The 18,849-nt window shown below is 38.6% G+C and overlaps 1 protein-coding gene across 1 annotated transcript; it reads right to left on the reverse strand.

The window, feature by feature from the left end:
* Positions 1-269: 269 nt before the first annotated feature.
* On the reverse strand, positions 270-4,494 carry LOC136538185 (GPN-loop GTPase 3-like). The gene is made up of 9 exons (XM_066530167.1): positions 4,201-4,494; positions 3,653-3,761; positions 3,472-3,553; positions 2,910-2,995; positions 2,500-2,603; positions 2,280-2,410; positions 2,103-2,196; positions 1,159-1,214; positions 270-582 (listed from the first exon to the last, which is right to left on the reverse strand). The coding sequence occupies exons 1-9, from the start codon at positions 4,243-4,245 to the stop codon at positions 483-485; spliced, it is 807 nt and encodes a 268-aa protein (XP_066386264.1). The 5' UTR covers positions 4,246-4,494; the 3' UTR covers positions 270-482.
* Between the last annotated feature and the right edge of the window lie 14,355 nt (positions 4,495-18,849).

Here is an 18,849-nt window from a genome sequence, read left to right on the forward strand (position 1 = left end):
CCTAAATTAGAGACACAACTTCAAAGCGAGCTTAACAAGCCGCAAATCACTTAAAATCAACTTATTTTATTTTATAAAAAGGAGTTCAGAAAAAAAAAAACATTTTTGCAACCAACCACCGAGCCAGCTCAACGAACTTAGTCCAGCCCAGCCCATAGACTACACAATCGATTTGGCATCAACCTCACCCTTGCTAAGTTTCTAGTAGAACTACAAATGCGGCAACCATTGAATCGATTTTGATAAACCAAGGAGTGGTGAGAGAGACAGGACATCAAGGCACAATCATTTTTACTGGAACGCAGATATGAGTGCTCTGCTTTAGTTTCGAACTTGCATAGACCAGATAGATGTCATCAGCATCCTATGACGTTTTTTGCATGCATGCAGCCTGCGCCATACATATATTCCCAAAGGCCACTCCTCACTACACGACTACTACCAACCAGTTTGCAGTCCTTCGGCATCCAATGAGGCAATTACTAGTCTTCGTCCTCGATGGGCTCAAAGTCCCTGACCTTCACATCTGCATCTTCCCCGTACTGGATACAGGTGTCGATATACGACAGCACATATTGTATGCTGCAGAAACAGGGCCATTTAGGGATATGACTATATGAGAACAGAACAAATTCAAATAGCATGATAAAAGAATTGAAATTTTGCATATCCACAAATACCATGTCAAAAGAAATATAATAGTCAGCAAGGAAGAACGAATCGGTGATACTAATTCATTTCAAGCTAGCTAAAGTCCCCTTCCTTTTTCATTAAAACAACACATATCCTGTTACGGCCTTTCATAAAGTTGGCACATTTAGACATCTTTTTATTCCCAGAGGAAGATCTAGGGTCAAATCAAGCATGATTTTGTAACAGCAGCAGAATACACAATAGTAACACATTAATGGTGCCTAGTGTGCTACACTGCTACTGCATCAGAAATGAGGTGTCAAGATGGAAGTACGTCTTCCAGGTTAAATGTGGTATATGAAATGTGCATTTGTAGGCATAATAGCAGAGTACCATGCCAAGGGATCCAGTGACAAAAGGCTACATCGATCTTAGTATAGTTTACAGGAGTTCTGCACAATACACTAAGAAACATAAACTTAACCATGTAATAGATATTGTTAACATTACAAAACAACAGTTTACCTGCTTTCCTTTCTCAAATCAAGTGGAATGAAATTAACCATGCTGTAATCATCAACCTACATGATGGAATTGAGATTAATATTGCAGGTTGATAGCACCAAAACAAGGTACTATAAAAATATTAAACATGACGCTGAAGAAAGTGACACAAGTAGAATATTGGAATTAGTTCACATATGTACAAAGGAAACAAGAATATAGCACGTCAGTATACAAAATAATTAAACAAGCATGTAAATGAATACATCTGCTTGTTTGTACAACTTTATATCAATGTTTCTGAGCTTGTGGCCAAGCACAAAGAAACTGAACTACTTCAAATGGCTAATGCAATATGCTTTCCGACAATCATAACTCATGAGGCTTCCACTGGAACACATATGGACTCAGTAAAAGTAAAGCATTCAAATTCAGTATATATTACTATTTACTAGATTAAAAAAATAAACTGGTAGAAATCCATGTGAAAATCCAGCACAATCTGAATTTTCTAAGATCTCCCCAGATTTGGCAGTGTTTGCATTTGATCTACTCCAGAAGACCACACCACAGCCAAGAATCGGTAATAGAATACTTCCACTTCCCATCCATAAATAAACAAAACAAAGGTGAATTGCCCGTGGTCCATTGGACAACATGATACATGCACCATAGAACTCAAATATTAAATGCTCAAACACACTAAAGTTGTTGTGACTGTATCTAGCTTATAAGACGTAAGCACCAAGGAAGACGATCTGTTCCATGGCAGTACCACATTGAAGTAGCATTAGGCTAAGCTATACTTTTAGCATATCTTAACTTGGCTATCAATTTATATCCAAAGGATAAATTTAAATGCACAAATCCAACAATTATGGGTGCATGGCATCACCCTAAAGAACTCCGATAAAAATATTTTAACAGTAAATGCTTGCATGAAGGATGGTTCATAGTAGGTCTACCAGTTCAGCTAAACACTTGTTCAACTTGCCAAATCGAGGTGCCATCTGTCGATTCAGCTGTGAAAGAAGAACCTGTGCATTCGGGTCCAGGTACCTAGAGACATTGGAACATTAATACAGGCAAGGAAATTCAAACCTTTGGAACTATGCAAGGGATGAAAGAAAAAAAAAGCATACTCTTCTACTTCTTTTTTGTTGGAGACCAGATCCATCTTTGAAAGGATGTTGATATGGGGAAGTTCAAGCTGAATCATAGCTGATAGAGAAGCCATGCAACCACTGATGTATTTCGTTACATCACTGACAAACTGGACCATGAAAAAACAACTGAAATCAGGCTTGTGTTTTTGTTTAATGTATCTTCATTGCCAAGAAAATTTCTATTCATGATTCAAACCTGTGAATCAAGAAGGTAAACAGCGCAAACATTGAAATTTTTTCGTTTCAAGTGCTCAACAAAGTTCCGCAGAACTGGAACATGCGTGAAGAGTTCAATCTGGCCTGGAAAAGCAAGGTGCAGAAAATTATTAACCGATACATGTGATGTCAACCCTATAAATATGTAGTTTTTCATGTATAGAATTGTTATTAGAAAGACATATACACTAGAATTGCTAAACAAACCAGAAGTAACCCAAAATGGTATTTGTGTATAATTGATGGACAAGTATAATGCACATCAGTAAAAAAAGACTGATGATTGCCTGTTTTGTCACATTAATGTAAGTGGTAAGAATAGTAAGCGAGATGAAACCGTGCAACTATTAAGAAACAATCAAAGCATGCAAAGATGAATTGAGAATATACCAGGGCAATCAAACACAAGATAGTCATCATCCAAGTAGTTCTCTAGCTGTTCATCAAACCAATCATCCAAGCTGTCTTCTAGGTGCCTGAGGTTTTGTTAAGGAAACAGAAATTGAAAGCATAAAATCCTAGCAAAACAAACTCCATGAACATAAGGAACATATCATCATGAATTACGTTGTCATAAGTTAGCTAGATTAGTTCTTGAGCTAATCCGTCCCGCCACATTCTCTGTCATATCAGTGAATATCCAATGATTGCATGGCCACAATCTACAGGGCTTATGTCTAATGGTCAAACAAATGAACGGTGCCCTTTAAAAAAATATGCAATCAATGTTGAAACTCAAAATATCAGCCTCACAGAGCAACAACCAAGTGCAAAGAAAAGGTAACGCAAATCCAGTTTCAGCTCCTAACAGCCTGGTTTTGCATCTCCAACCCATTAACAAGCAATAAGTGTAAAAATGCACCAGCAACACGGCCATTAGTTCAGAACTAATCAACTAAATAGCTTTGGCAGCCTATAAAATAAGCAAAATAATGCTTAAATAACAGGATACTCCATGCAGTAGATGAGACCACCATTTGGCCCTAGCCCAATCTCCTCCATAACATCATCCAATGAAATCAGCTCTCTGATATCTGCCAAAATGCAAGGCAATAAAAAGTAAGTGAGAGCAATACTTTACTGTGGAGTGTGGACAAGAGCTTTACATTGTAACACATAAGCAGAAAAATTACCCATATCTACAGGATAGTCAAAGTGCTCAGCAGCTGGATCGAGATTGACAATATGAATTGTCCTGCCCAGAGTCTGGCAATGGTCGTACAAACTGGAGCAATAAGTTGACTGCAAACACACCACAAGTAACCAATTAGAGCAAGCTATCATCAACTCCTCCTTAATCAGACCCTAAACCCCAGTGTGGCAAGTATGCAAAAGTTAAAACATATTTTTGCATGTGGCAGATTTTTCATGTGGGCAGCAGGGGATTGAGTGGGAAAATTAGTTCATTGCCTTCTGTCCCCTCTAATCCAAAAGGGGACTGGTTTATCCAAACTAAAAGCCCCCGAAACAGAGCAGAGGGAAATCGTCTCGCACGGGAAACGAAACCCAACCAGATCACTACGAAAGTAAGTATACCCGATCGAAACAAGCAGGAACTGAAACATAATAGTCGAGGGAACACCATCATGCCCTAATCGAACTGAGTCGCCCCCAACTCTGACTAACGCCAGCCGGCGAGCAAAGCATCCGCTCGGGAGTCGGGGTGGAAGGGGACCGGTACCTTGCCGCTCCCAGCGGGGCCGATGACGAGCTGCGCGTACCCCATGGCGGGGCGAAGGTTGCGAGTGTAGTAGGACCTAAAAGAGCTGGAGGTGGGGTGTGCTAAAGGAGGAGATGTTGGGGTCGGAGGAGCGGGGAATCAGAAGGCGGAGGAGATGGCGGCGGCGAGGTAAGCGGCGCACCAAACGACGGCGGCGAGTAGGGTGCTGATTAGGGTGGACAGGGCCATCGACGTCTGGTTGGGACTACCCTTGCTGTCCTCAAACGCACTTGCTCAAATGGTCTGGGTTTGGTTCACGCGGCCTCTCGGGCTTTTTTTTTTTTTTTTGTGGCGGCCTCGTTGATGAGTCGGTTCTGGGGTCGGGGGCGTGGCCGTGACGTGGATCGTGGAGACGTGCCGTCGTTGGCTGTTGCGTTGCCCGTGTGCCGGGCAGTCCAAGTTCCAGCTCGTATGGAAATCTGCCATCTCGTCTCCGCGATGGCGAGATGCAAAACAACAACATTGTCGGATGAAATTAACTTTGAACGTGTTCGCTGGCTGGCTGTCCTTTTTTTTTTTAGTCAGAGTAGTAGTTTTTTCTCGTAAAAAAACAGTATAAACAGTAAAAACCAGCATAAACATGGATTTTTAAGTCCAGCCGAACACTCCGTTTATGAATGAACATTGAAAGGAAACACAGAGTGGCGTGACCGTATAATGCAGCAGTGATTGAGAAGATCAGAACATTGATGCAAGAGGATAGCTTGGTCACTGCTCCCTCCATCATAAAAAGATACAAATCTCAGACAAATCTAACAATTTTAAATTTGACTATGTTTATCAAAAATAGTATTAACACAAATAAATTCGTCATAAAAATCTATTTCATAACTAATCTAGTAATATTTATTACGTTATAAATATTAGTACTTCTTTGTATACATTTAGTCAAATTTGTAATTTTTTTCTCCTCAGCCCTCAGGAAATAATGTTTTTATTTTTTAGACAATTAGGGTGGAGGGAGTACTCACTAGCGCTTTCGTGGGACAATCCTACACATTGAGCAAGGTTAAAAAGGTGCCTCTGATTGCCTGAAGGATGGTTTGCCACCCCAGTCAAGTGAAAAATCAATGGAAATGAAGGAGCAACTGGCTAATGTGAATGGGTTGAATTCCACCGGATAGGCCCAGTAGATAACGAATTATATATCTGAGGCTTTTTACGATGTTATTAGAGGTATGTAATTTAAATAAGATTTATAGGATAGTATTATATTTAGAGTATATTTTCATAATTTAAACAATGATATATAGAGTATATTTTAAAACGTTAAAATAACTTATAATTTAAAACGGATGGAGTAGTCTCCAGTTGCCAATGGTCCATATGCATGGTATAGATTTGGCGACATGATCAATAAATGCACATTGTTATAAAACATGTTGCCAGCGATTCGGACCTTTCCCTCTCTGTTTCTCATGATCAACATAGTAGATAAAAAGTAGAACACATAGACACAAGAGATAGAGACTATTTTTTATTCCTCTTAATATTGATTATTTACAACATAGAGCTCCCACATATATATAGTCCTGCCAAGGCCTAAGAGTTTGGTAAGAGTCCACATGCAAACGGACTAGGATTAGGATTCCTCCTTCTCCTTTCCTTCTAGGATTAAGTCCGTATGTTTTACAACACTCCTCCTTGGATGATTACCACGATATGCACATGCCTCATTAAAAACTCCATCTGAAAACTCAGTGGGGAAAAATGGTTCTCGGAGAAAAGAGTACATCGCATTCGTTAATTGCATTACATATGTTGTCTCATTAAAAACTTTGCATGAGAAATCTTCAAGTAAAAACATATAAGAAAAAAGAGTACAACATTTAACCTTCTTGGTCATGTATTCTTTAGAATATTCTATTCTTCATGAATAGATATTTATCTTCATGATCTATGCATAAACTTTAATGTTTTAGAAAATATAATATGATCTACTTATCTTTGTAATTCTAGTGGTTTTAATTACCTTCAAGGTAGATTTACTCAAATAGCTCCCCCTCGTAAAGCCATTCTTTGAACTGCATTGTTCAGTCCACACTTTTCATAAATGTGTACTTAATAATGGCATGCAGTATCATAATACTATATCTTTCAAAAATATTGGCTTCTTATTCTTCAATGAATTATAATATGAGTAAACAAGAGCAATATGCTTCATGTATAAATAACCACTTATTAGTTATGCAAAATAAATAAAATTTATCCTTCAGGGTAATAAATCCTTTCAGAGGATTATGGGAGTAAATAAGTTATAATATTCAATATCTTCTAGATAGTGTATCAAATCTCATACTAGAGTTTGAATAGTTATAATTCTTGCTTAGTGGATTTTCATATTATATGTTCTACAAATCTTCAGGATTTAGATTGTACCACTAAATAATAAATCCAGTCTTGTATTTGATATTTAGAGGATAATTCAATTGCTAAAATCATCAATATTCTCATACCTTCTATGGTATTTGGAGGATATCATCACTTCATTGCTAGCCTTTCAATATGCACTTTCTGAGTGCTTGTATGACACCTTCATGGTATTTAGGATTCCTCATTTTTTTCTCGGGTCTACATTCACTTCAGGGATTAATGATGCTTTTCAAGAATCGACTGATAAATCCTTTATGGATTAAATCCTTAAGGATATTATCATTCTTAGTGAATAATATTTCTCTTCTATGAAATATATTCTCTACTACATGAGAGATTATTACGTGATGTACATAATGAGATAGTGTTATTCACTACAAAGTCATTCGATGAATATTCCTTCTATGACATGCTCTTCTCGAGACTTCAATATTCATTCAAAAATATATTATACCTTAGACTTCTTAATACTTTGTATGAGATTTAATTTCCATATATTGCGATTTATATTCTTCTAGAACTATATGGATCTTCATAATCCACTTATTAACTACATATTTTATATTCATTCATTTCATTTGCTAGAGATATAGCAGAACATTTATTTCTTCTGAGTAGGAGATTCAACCTCAATTGCTTTCTTCATTGACACGATATAATCACTACATGTGACTTTGCCATGGACTTTGTTTTCTAAATCCGGGTTCTCATAAGAGAAACATTTGCAATTATAGAGGTAGCGCTGTCGACAACTATTATCTTCTCCCAACACCCTCACCATGTGAGATTATTATATCTCTTTATCATTTCCCAAACAAGAGATAATTTATTGTTCTGCGTACCCAACACTATGATGTGCGCACTTAGTGTGTTGGATTTCATCTTTATGATGATCCTTTTCATAAGGAGCTTAACCTTCTTCATGAGGTGTTCTCTTCATAAGAATGGAGGATTTTCATTTTATTTCTATTCAACAAGTATACACTAAACTATAATCCATAGGCGTCCCCATCGATTTTACCTTTATAGTATACAACATTTAGTTTACTACTAGTAAACACAACTTCTGGTTTATAACTTCAAGTTACTCCTCTCATTTTCAAAAATATCTGATATATGCTCCACTTCATGCTTAACAAGAGCATTAATCAAACTACTGTTTGATTTAGTGCGTGAGACTATTCCTGCTTGAAGCTTCAAGGAATATTTTTTCTCTTAAGACTATTTTCCTTCTATGGAAATAATATTTGGCATTTAACATAGGCTTTCTCTCCCCCTAATGCCAATATTAGATCTTAAATAGCATACTTCAAAAGATATCCCCTATCATGGGCTTAAAATAATTCAAATTCATGTATCTCCAACTATAAGCGGAGGCCCATTCATGTATGCTATGATGTAGTTTTATGGGAAATATTCATGCACATATTTTGATACGGGGGTTATTATTCCCTAAATATAGCAAGTTAGAATACATAAAGTGCACTTAAAAATGTTCAGCATCCCTACAAACTCAAAGATGTTCTTTCCCTGATTTGCACATATTATGGTTTAGAAAACTATTTCATTATCTAGCTTCTTTATTGTTTAGCCAAAAAACGATCCAATTACTCATACATAAAAAATAGACCATATACTTCAAAAGTATAGAATACGCACCATTCAAATTCACATGAAATTTCTTCTAGAAATTTTTAATTGCCATTAATGCAAAATTCCCCAAATACCTTTTCTTCATAAATCTCAAATCATTATTAAGTGCTTTATCTATCAACTCAAATTCCACTATAATCTATCCCATTCAATTGGGTCACTTCGCCATTTAGCCAATTTCAATTTAAGCAACTCCCCCTGATCTTAGGCTACTTGGCGCTAGACCAATTTATTGCTTATACATGCGATCCATTGAAAGCAAGATATTTCTTAGTTCAATAGGAACTATGAACATAACGTACTAGCTAGCCAATCTAATTACGAGGGAAGTACAAGGTAGCTGCTAGCTACAAATATAGTTGCTATGCTAATATTCATGCAGGAGTGGAGATAGTTACAGCTTGATGAGAGCACAACATGATGATACACATTCGAGTGTAATGTGGAATATTGGTATTCAATCCAACGTAATAGATAACAATAAAATACAAAGCTACAAGCTTATTTGCAATTAGTGCAATGTAGAGAAAGTTAACTCGGCTAGAAGGGATACGACTAGAACTTCAAGTCCTGATACATGCATTTAAAGATAGATTTAGGAATACTATGCTCATTAAATATATATTACCCACATTTTTTATGTTTTTACCCAAAATTCCTCCCTTTTTCATGTCATAATTACTTCGAGTAGTAATATGCTTCATGCATCATCTATAAATAATTATTTCTAATGTTCCATAGAATCCAATCATACTTCTAGTATACATTGGTGTTGGCATGAAATTCACATATCTAATGTACTATTTAGTGTACAACAACAGATTTAGGGTAGCGCATAAACTTTTAGTTTCTAGGCTAAAGTATTAAATACTTAGTTCGTGGATTATACTATTTTTTTTTTGCTAAATTGATCCTTCTAAGATCAACTCATATGCGAGTATAGTCTAATTTCAAGTGCTTCTAAGAAATCCAATTTCTCTTCTACCTACATGGTAGTAGTGCACAAAGAACTATAACCTTCATGGTTAACTAAGGCTTCTTTGTTAATAAAATTATTGCAAAACTTATTTAGATTGATAAAAATATGCAATTATTTATATGCGAAACATATTAATCTTATTTATTCCATGCTCACATGTTACTGCAAGTAAGAATTGCAACTAAGAATATTAAATGCTTCATATTAGTCTACAAGCTAATAAATTAACCATTAACTCTTTTATGAGTATACAAGAACCACTTAATTTAACGGGAATTAAAACTTAATGTACCACCACTAGTAGTACCAATACTTCAGGATAGTATAGGTTTAAAGACAATACAAGTAGCACATGGTTTAAGTTCTTCTTCTAAAGAAACCTTAAAAATTCATTAACCATTCTTACATGGCATAGCTTCTATGCTTGACATTTAGCAGCTTCATGCATGCTTTTATTTCATAGTGGTGATATGTAATCATGATCCTTCTAGGAGTGTAAAATATGCAAGTCATATATCCTGCTTCATAGAGCTGTCTAAAAATTATAACTCAACTTCTATTTGAGTAATTTCTGATGATAAATTCAACACTTCATGTATTACATTGCTCTTTGATATTCTATACACAAGAGACATTTCTTCGAGAATATACATTGATAAAATCTTATTTACCATCTTGTCTTCTAGACATTTAATACAAAGCTTCAAGCTATTGTTTATAGAGCAGCATTATACCTCGATCTATAGGCATACAAGTTTGAAAATTTGACTTTCAATGTAATATGATATTTTGTAATCATAATTTGGTATTTTTCTCATGCAGTGAGTCCCACAATACATTTATTATTTCTCCTGGCCATATACTCATTCTAGAAAGTAATCAAGAAATATATCCTGAGTTCACTACACTTCAATGGTAGCAAAATATCCTACATGGATTTAATAATGACCATAATAAATAATTCTACTATTATTCAGAGTAGTTACAGGAAATTTCTTCTTCTTTTGACGCATGCATATGTTAACATAAATTGGACCATGTGCATATAAGTTTACTACATGTAAACAAGTAGCAAGGTGCAAAAAGGTACTGGATGGTCATTCAAAATATTCTTAGAAGCATCCTAATATTTTTTAGGATTATGGTATATGCAAATTTTTAGAATTTATACCAGGCATTCGTTCATCCAAAAATTCTTATGTTAGGAAAAACAAATATGAGTCTCTCAAAGGTTAGTCTAAGATCTGCAAGATTTAGAGAGCCCATATACCCTATACCATGTTTCAAGTATAATCATTAAAAAAATTATTCTTACAATTATACATAGTATAAAATTCATAATTTGTGATAAATAAATGCTTTTCAAATAACATACGAATATCAATATTTTTCTTTTACTTTGCTAGGTTGATGCAAATCTAATCTACTCCACTTGCCGCGTAGAGCAGTTATCAGTAGATACATACCGCGTATGGCATTTAGCATTGTCGTAGAACTGCATGCTTGATGACGATCATGCATATCGATGCAGTGCAGATTGGTAGCAGGCAGAGGTAGCAGATTCGTTCCGCTAACAACGTCGATGATGTCGACATCATCGAAGTAGTCGCCGTGAGACGTCAGCACAAGCATCGGTTTCGAAGATCGGCGGTAAATTCAACGGCGATGTCGACGTAGAGCTTTTCGTGCTAATAACGTTTTATAAAACATGTTGCCAGCGATTCGGATCTTTCTCTCTCCGTCTCTTATGGTACCATAGTAGATGAAAGTAGAATACATAGACACAAGAGATAGGGAGGCTATTCTTTATTTCCCTCAATATTTATCATTTACAACATAGAGCTCCCACATATATATAGTCTTGTCAAGGTCTAAAAGTTTGATAAGAGCCCACATACAAACGGACTAGGATTATGATTCGTCCTTCTACTTTCCTTATAGGATTAAGTCCATACGTTTTACGACACACATGATCTCTTTTTTCTCAAGAAAAACTATGCCACACAGACACACACTCGCACTGAAGTGTTCTATATTAGTCTGATTTTTCCTTGGTCGTGAAACTTTCCGCACACTATTAAACATATCAATATCTTTGGCATACTTTTTTTTTGTATATATATTTAAAGTTGCAGTGGATATACATATCTTGACATTGCGCCAATGGAAGTACGGAGTAGTCAACTAGACGTCCTGTTCCTTCTCTATTTTTTCTGAAATCAGGGTAGGATTTCCTACATTTTGACCCGATTGCTGGACTACCGAACCATTTCTTTTCTGGAGAGGTCGACAGTCGTCAACGCACACCGAATAGTTGCAGACAAAGGAAATATTTGCAGATGAAGGCCCAAAAGAAAAGATGGAACCACGCACTCAAGCTGGGCCTGTTACTAGCGCTTCGACGGCGGCGGGCAGTTTATGTGAACGTCGTGCGAGTGGCACGACGGCCCGGCTCCGTCCGTGCCTGACTCCACTCCTGATGCAGCTGCAAGAAACCGCCTCGGCAACCTCGAGCGCAGCAGCAGCAGCGCAGCCCGCCGGAGCGCTCCGGTCCTCTGCTGCTGCCACGGCCCCGACCCAACGCCTTCCTCCTTCTTGCCCTGCTGCACAGGTGTCGTCGCATCGGACGACGGTGCCGCGCGGGCAGCAGCGTCGTTGGTCTTCTCGACGACGTCGCCAACCATCGGCTGCTCCATGCTGGGCAGGTGCGCGTCGTCCTCGGCGTCATGGCGGTGAGCAGAGGGAAACACCGCGGCTTTTTTCTCCCTCGGAGTCGACGACGATGGTTTGGCGCAGTCGGAGAGCTGGAAACGGTGGCAAGCGAGCAGGAGCAGCGTTAGGATCGTCGCGTGCACGGGGCGTGAAAGCTTCATCATCTTGTGGACCGTGGACGGTGGACGTGTGCCGTGCACGGCTTGCCTCCGTGCCACTGTCCACTGTGACGACGACGACTTCGACGACTGGAGAGTGGAGAGTTAAACTGAGCTCGATCTTAATATGCATATAAGAAAGAAAAATGATGCACTGCATGCACACACACATTGGCCGATCGATGGGAGCGTGTGCATTTTATACTAGTGCGAGTGGCTAGCTCGACCGGAGAGCCGTGCGTCGTCGAAGGTTAAGAGAGCAACGCGAGGGCAAGTTCAAAAGCTAGAGGGGGTGCATGCCTCTAATGCATGCCTTCATGCATAAGGTACCTTTGGATGGTCTATGCAAAACCTGGTGTGAAACTTCTACTCATGACCCAATCGCATCACACGCTTTCAGAATCAGACAAAAGTGGAAGACACCCCCGGTCGGGCGCTCGTGCTATAGCAGCTGCAAGTGTATCTACTTTTATCGATGGATGATGGAGCACGCTGCACGCGGCGCATCACTGGTATTGCCAACTTACTACGTCGTGTGTCGCGCAACGCGAGCTAGCGCTGCATGTGCATGGAACGGAACCATTAGTGGTGGTGCATTTCCATCAAAACTGACGACGCGCGGCGACCAAAGCGAACTGGAGCCAGCTAGAGAGCGAATTTGCAGAGACATTTCTGCACCGCGCACTTCTGACTGCGGTTTTGCATAGACGGTTCAAACAGGCCAACCGCGTGGCTGTAAGTGTACGTAGCACATGAGCTATCTTTTTGTATCTACTGCTATATACTACTCCAAGCTATAAGTTTAGTACCTTTAGGGCACGTACAACGGTCGTCTTTTTGCCGTCTGGAAGACGCTATTTTTGCAAAAATCTCCTCGACTCAGCCAAGAGACGGGTGCGTCGTCTCTTCGCGAAGAGACGATTGGGGCTCGTGCTCCCAAGTCACATCGCCCGCTCCAGCACCGTTGTACGCATGGGCGGATGCAGTACGTGGACATGGGTGTACAGATGTACACCCAATAATTTTGAGAAAAAAATTACAGCTACTATGCATATACATGTATAATACATGTAAGTAGACCAAACTCTGTATATTTGATCCAAGAAAGTGTTAAAAGGCTAGTTTCTTGCCGCCTCCCGTGCACCATCTAGCTGGGCAGGCCTGCTAGCTCAAGAAGGAAAGTCACGGAGGGAACCAGAGCACCGTGGTTGCCTACAGGCTCCAACGCTCGTCGCCCCCCGCTGCATCGACTCGAACCAAAAAAAAATTGCCTTCGTAGTTCGTAGTTCCTCGCTATGGCACCACCAGGCGCCGGTGGGCGCCGGACGGCTGCCGGTCGCGGTCGCGCGGATCTGAGCTCTGAGGACGAGATGCACCTAGAAGAAACCATGACCGGCGCGGAGGCGTCTGAAGCGGAGGCTACGACAGGCTTTGGGGGAAGATACCGCAGTCGTCGAGGACGAGATGGAGCAAGCCACGCCGGCGCCGCACCCACACGCAGACGCAGCGGCAACAGTTCAAACAGCAAGTTCAGAGCCACAGCCACCACAGGTTGGTGTTCTAGACATCTAGCCCTCAGTAGACAGTATTAGTTCATCTTTGATTGGTTGTTGCAAATTTGCAATTGATTCATATTTGTTTAATTAAGCATATATATATAATTGTAGGGATTCAGTCAAGTAAAGAGATTAAAAGTTGTTGATTTGAAGTCTTTGTGGTTCATTTGCTTCTTTTGAAAAGGACAATTTAGTAAAACTTGCAAAGTTTTATCCCATAGACTTCTCAGTCACTGATTTGAGACGTCTAACCTATCAGCTTGGTAACTTTTATTGTTGATATGCGTGGTGATAAAAGATTTAGCAAAGTAAAAAGTATTGCCGAGCTTTCAGTTTTGCTTGTTGAAACAAATAAGCGTGTCTTACACTCGTATGTCTACAAGCCTCTGAAATTAGTCCTATTGCTACCGATTGCAACTCCGAAAGAGCATTTTCAGTGATGAACTTCATAAAGAACAAGCTAAGAAATAGCATGGGGGATCAGTACTTGAATGATTGCTTGGTTACATTCATTGAGAAGCAATTTTTTCTATGTGTTGCTGATGAAGACATCATCTCTCGATTCCAAAAGCCGCCTCATCGAATAAATTTGTAATGTTCCTTTATTAGTTGAGACTTCAAAAATATTGTATGTATTAGTATTGTTTGCTCTGAATTGATGGACATTTAGCTTTACATATGCCACAGTGGTTTGGTTCGGCATGTGTATATATATGTAATCTGTACACCCAATTTTTAATTCCTGCGTCCGCCAATGGTTGTACGACGGGGGCTCGTGCTCCCAAGCCATATTTGATCATGAGCGTATACAAGAATTAATTATCTTGCAGACGGCAGCCGTCTAAACTCACTGTATAATTTGTCTATATTGCTGTCTCTATGTGACTTGCAGACGGCAGCCGTCTAAACCGTTGAACGTGCCCTTCGATGGTGATTGATGGGCAAGTGTACAAGGTCAATGACGGTGTGGTGATTAATGAATAGTGTAGGGACGTCACAAGTAGGTGGTCCGTGAACATGAATAAAAGTCAACCTCTATTTTAACAAGTCTTTTTCAAAAAAAATGTTTATTACAAACTGTGTTCTAGTAGGGTTTCTAGAAATTTTACTTGCGTATGATTGTTTTTAGAGTCTGTCTACTGTACATACGTGTGTTTTAACATAAGCCAACACATGGTGTTGGCTGTATATAAAACACACAGATTTGAACATAGGAAAAACCATGTATTTTTGGACTAGTTAGCACATGGTTGTTAGATGCCTAAGAAACACACGAATTCAAACACTGGAAAAAATGTGTGTTTTAAGAGAATGCAACACACAAATTCCATCAGGCAAAGAAGGCCCACAGCTGTCGTTCGGCCCAGCCCAGAGCCCAATAACTAAGAAGACAGAGAGGCCCACTAACTAAGAAAGACAGAGAGGCCCAATATCAGCAAAGAGTAGTTCAATCCAGAGCCCAATAACTAAGAAGACAGAGAGGCCCACTAATTAAGAAGACAGAGAGGCCCAAATCAGCAAAGAGTAGTTCAGCACAGAGCCCAATAACTAAGAAGACAGAGATCTCAAAAATAGCAATCTATATACTTGGGAAACAAGCCGGGCAAATAGGGGCAAGCCTCTGCCCTGCGTGGAGATCAGATCTCTTCGTGGGGCAAGCAGAGCACTGCTCTGCGTGTAGATCAGATCAGATCTCCATGCAGAGCAGAGGAAAGAAGCAAACAACCAGCAGATCAAAGATGAAGATCTCCTCTGCGTGGGGGCAAGCAGACCACAGGAAAGGGGCAAGCAACCAACAGATTGAAGGGGAACCACTAACCTCAACAGCCACGGTAAGCACATTGACTTTCTCGTAAAGATGTAATCAAGATTGCTAGTATTTGCTGCAACCAAATTCAGGAATCAGAATTATAGATTCGCAAATTAAGAAACTCAGGAAACAAAAATACATATAAGCCTCAATACATATAAGCCTCACAACAACACAGAAAAACAGGGACAAGCTGATTAGAGTCTGATCATTATAGGGGGTACCATTTATCTCTTTTCCAGTGACATGAATGCAAAGTAAGTCCGCTACCAATTATCTCAACAACATCAACTGGAAAAGAAAACCACAGAAAAGAAAGATTTATTGAAAGTGAAGGTAATATGAAAACCATGTTTGTCAAAGGTAACAAATAAAAATGTTCATTACCAGGATCATTATCCCCAAATGCTCCTTCAACATCAGAATTTGCAGAAGTCGGGTCCTCCCATGTTTGAGGAAGTAACCCATAGTTCCAATTAATGTTGTACTTGATGCAACAAGTAATGTCAAAGAAAGCTGTGCAAAAATGTGTCGTGAGGCCAATAACAGTGTAAACTCAATTGCACTGCAAACAAGTATGTAAGTTTCACAGATGAAGCATGACAACTTAAATGAAGGAACAATCCATGAATATTGTATTATCCCAAATTAAGGGATCAAGTCAAAGCATAACAGAACGGCGTTAGGCTGTCTTAGTTGAGAACAACTTCCCCATGTTCATTTCATCAATGTATCATAACGAAACATAAGTTTCTAGCATGATTACAACTACCATCGTCCTTAGGGCTTGTTTTCATGCACACCAATCCACCACAACACACATAGGCTCTAAACAACAAAATTTTGTTTTGACAGAGGTAAACCCAGCTTTTATAGAAAGCGAAGTGTTTACAAAGTTCAAAAATGAAAAAGGCAAAGAAAACGGCTGGGGTTACCAGCTTACAACAGAGTCAAGGCCACCACACGCACCAAAACAACCTCTAGGAACCAAACCGGCCCAGCACAAGCCAACAGACAAAACATGCACACTGTTATTTCTTGTTAACACTAGCTCAAGTTTATTTTGCTCACCAGCGATGCGCTCTTCACATTCCTTCAATAGACGAGTAAACCTTGAATCACCTGATGCATAGGAAGAACCCAACTCAAGAGCACCCTTTGCAGTTTGGTATTCTTCAAGCTTAATGCATGCAGCACTGTAAACAAGAAATAACTTAGCACATAGACAAAAATGTAGCAGAGGGAATTATGGGAGTGTTCATGTATAACTTTTATTAGAAAAAGAAGAGTGCCACTAACCATTTCCAGCAGTAGGCTTTATGCATCGTAGGATCAAGTTCAATTGCTTTGTTAGCATCCGCCACAGCTTCTGCAAGTTTAGTTAGTAATTCCTTTAGTGCTATACATTTATTGTGTTCAAAAACAAATATGCAAGCCAATAATGGTAGCATGAATAACACTACAAAATATGCTTTCTATTTATAGCTGATTCTAACTACTTACAATAGCCTTACTGTGTGTTAGATGCATGGAATATGTAATGATGACAAACCTTCTAACTGTCAAAATATGAAATCTGGATGTTTTAACAGAACATGAATCTAGAAAAGAAGAACAAGGCTGTAGGAAATATCAGAGGCACAATATCAAATTCATAATTACGAGGATATGATTCGCCAAGAAGAAAGCAACAGTGATGTAAAATTACTCCTAATTCAAAATCGTTGACACAAACAATAAATAAATGAGAACTAATGACTTCTTCATTTTCTTGCAGGTTTCAATTGCTTCCCTTATGCAACTAATATAAGCACCAGTCGAGTTTGATCAACTACTTGAGGTAAGAAACATAATTCAGTGATGCAATGAAAAGTTATGTAAGTACTCACCTGCTTGCTTTTTTATAAAGCAGAATAATAGGTATGTCACAACAAGTAGATGTGATGATTATCCAACATCAGTGAAGTCACAAGAAGCAATTAAGGAAGTACAATCAGCTCCTTACCAAATATTTGCAGGCACAAATTGTTCCAGTGACCTTTCAAATACCTACAGATACAAAAAGATGAGCAAAATAATTGCTTAGAATCAAAAAATGCCAACATAAGAAGATTGTTTTTCGACTAGAATATATTTCAATGCAGGGAGGCTACACTGAATTTATGATGGAATAGATCAGGAACTCTTAGGAAGATAATCAGACTGACTGGAATACGTAGGTAAAATTTTATAATACCAGTACACAAAAATTATAATTCAGACATATGTAAATTACACACATATGTGCAATGTAATTTCATCATAACAGTACTTTAATTTCAATGCTTCATTATAAACTGTGCAGCAACATGAAGAGATACAAGGATCATTAACAAAGATGATACTTGGAAATGACATGAATGAGGTAATACTATATTATATATGCTTGTCAGACTAGTTGTGTTATATTATAAATGGTAACCATTCTCATTATCAAACAAATAAAACAGAATATGAGACTTGAAGATCTAGATGGAATCTTTGGACCACAAACTGATTGGTCAATATCAGAGTCAAGGCTATCATATGAGGTACATAAAGACAACTGAGCCAATTTGATTACATTTATAAGCAATACAAATATGTACTGGCATCAAAGTAAAACTTATCTTTTGCAAAAACAGGATGGAGAAATGGCAATCGTCGCTGATGATGATGGAGCAACGACAAGCATAGCTGATGATGATAGATCTAAAATTCAACAATACCATTGGCAAACTGATGTATTCAATAACATGCACATTAGTGAGGTACATAACAAATGATCTCTTCAACTATTTCAGTCCACACTGAAAAAAAAATTGTATTATAAATCGCATTACTCAGAAACTGAGACTGCTGCTAATATATTTACAGGTGCAGCATGAAAATCAAGATGACCAATCAATAATGGGAGAAAATGACTTGAGGATCATAGCAGCAGAACCAACAAGTTCAGATATTACATCAACAGTAACAGATGATAATGAACATGTAAATGGCAGCCAGGAACTGACGAAGGAAGAGATTGAAGAATTCATAAAAAATGAGCAGGTTGCAGCATATGAAGGCAACAATGCACCAATCAACAGCAAGTACACCCCACAGCTATCGATGGAATTTAAGAGTAGGGATGATGCTCACCATTTCTTCAACTTCTATGTGTTCCTAGCCGGATTTCAAATTGCCATAACACATATGACAAGAACTCAAAGTAAGAAGAGAAATAATAAGGTAGTTAAAGTGACAATGAGATGCACTCGTCAAGGAAATGAAAAGGAACCAAAGTGTCTAGAGCAAGAAGAAGCTGAAGTAGACAAGGATGTTGGAAAGAAACCGGTAAGAAGAAGG

Source organism: Miscanthus floridulus, chromosome 2 (assembly GCF_019320115.1).
Source record: "Miscanthus floridulus cultivar M001 chromosome 2, ASM1932011v1, whole genome shotgun sequence".
NCBI classification, from domain to species: Eukaryota; Viridiplantae; Streptophyta; class Magnoliopsida; order Poales; family Poaceae; genus Miscanthus; species Miscanthus floridulus.

Excerpts from the sequence above, each read along its gene's own strand:
- LOC136538185 (XM_066530167.1), bottom strand. The coding sequence starts at position 4,245 with ATGGGGTACGCGCAGCTCGTCATCGGCCCCGCTGGGAGCGGCAAG. Across the intron at positions 3,762-4,200 it reads GCCCCGCTGGGAGCGGCAAG|TCAACTTATTGCTCCAGTTT; the intron begins GTACCGGTCCCC and ends GTGTGTTTGCAG. Across the intron at positions 583-1,158 it reads GATTTGAGAAAGGAAAGCAG|CATACAATATGTGCTGTCGT; the intron begins GTAAACTGTTGT and ends CTGTTTCTGCAG.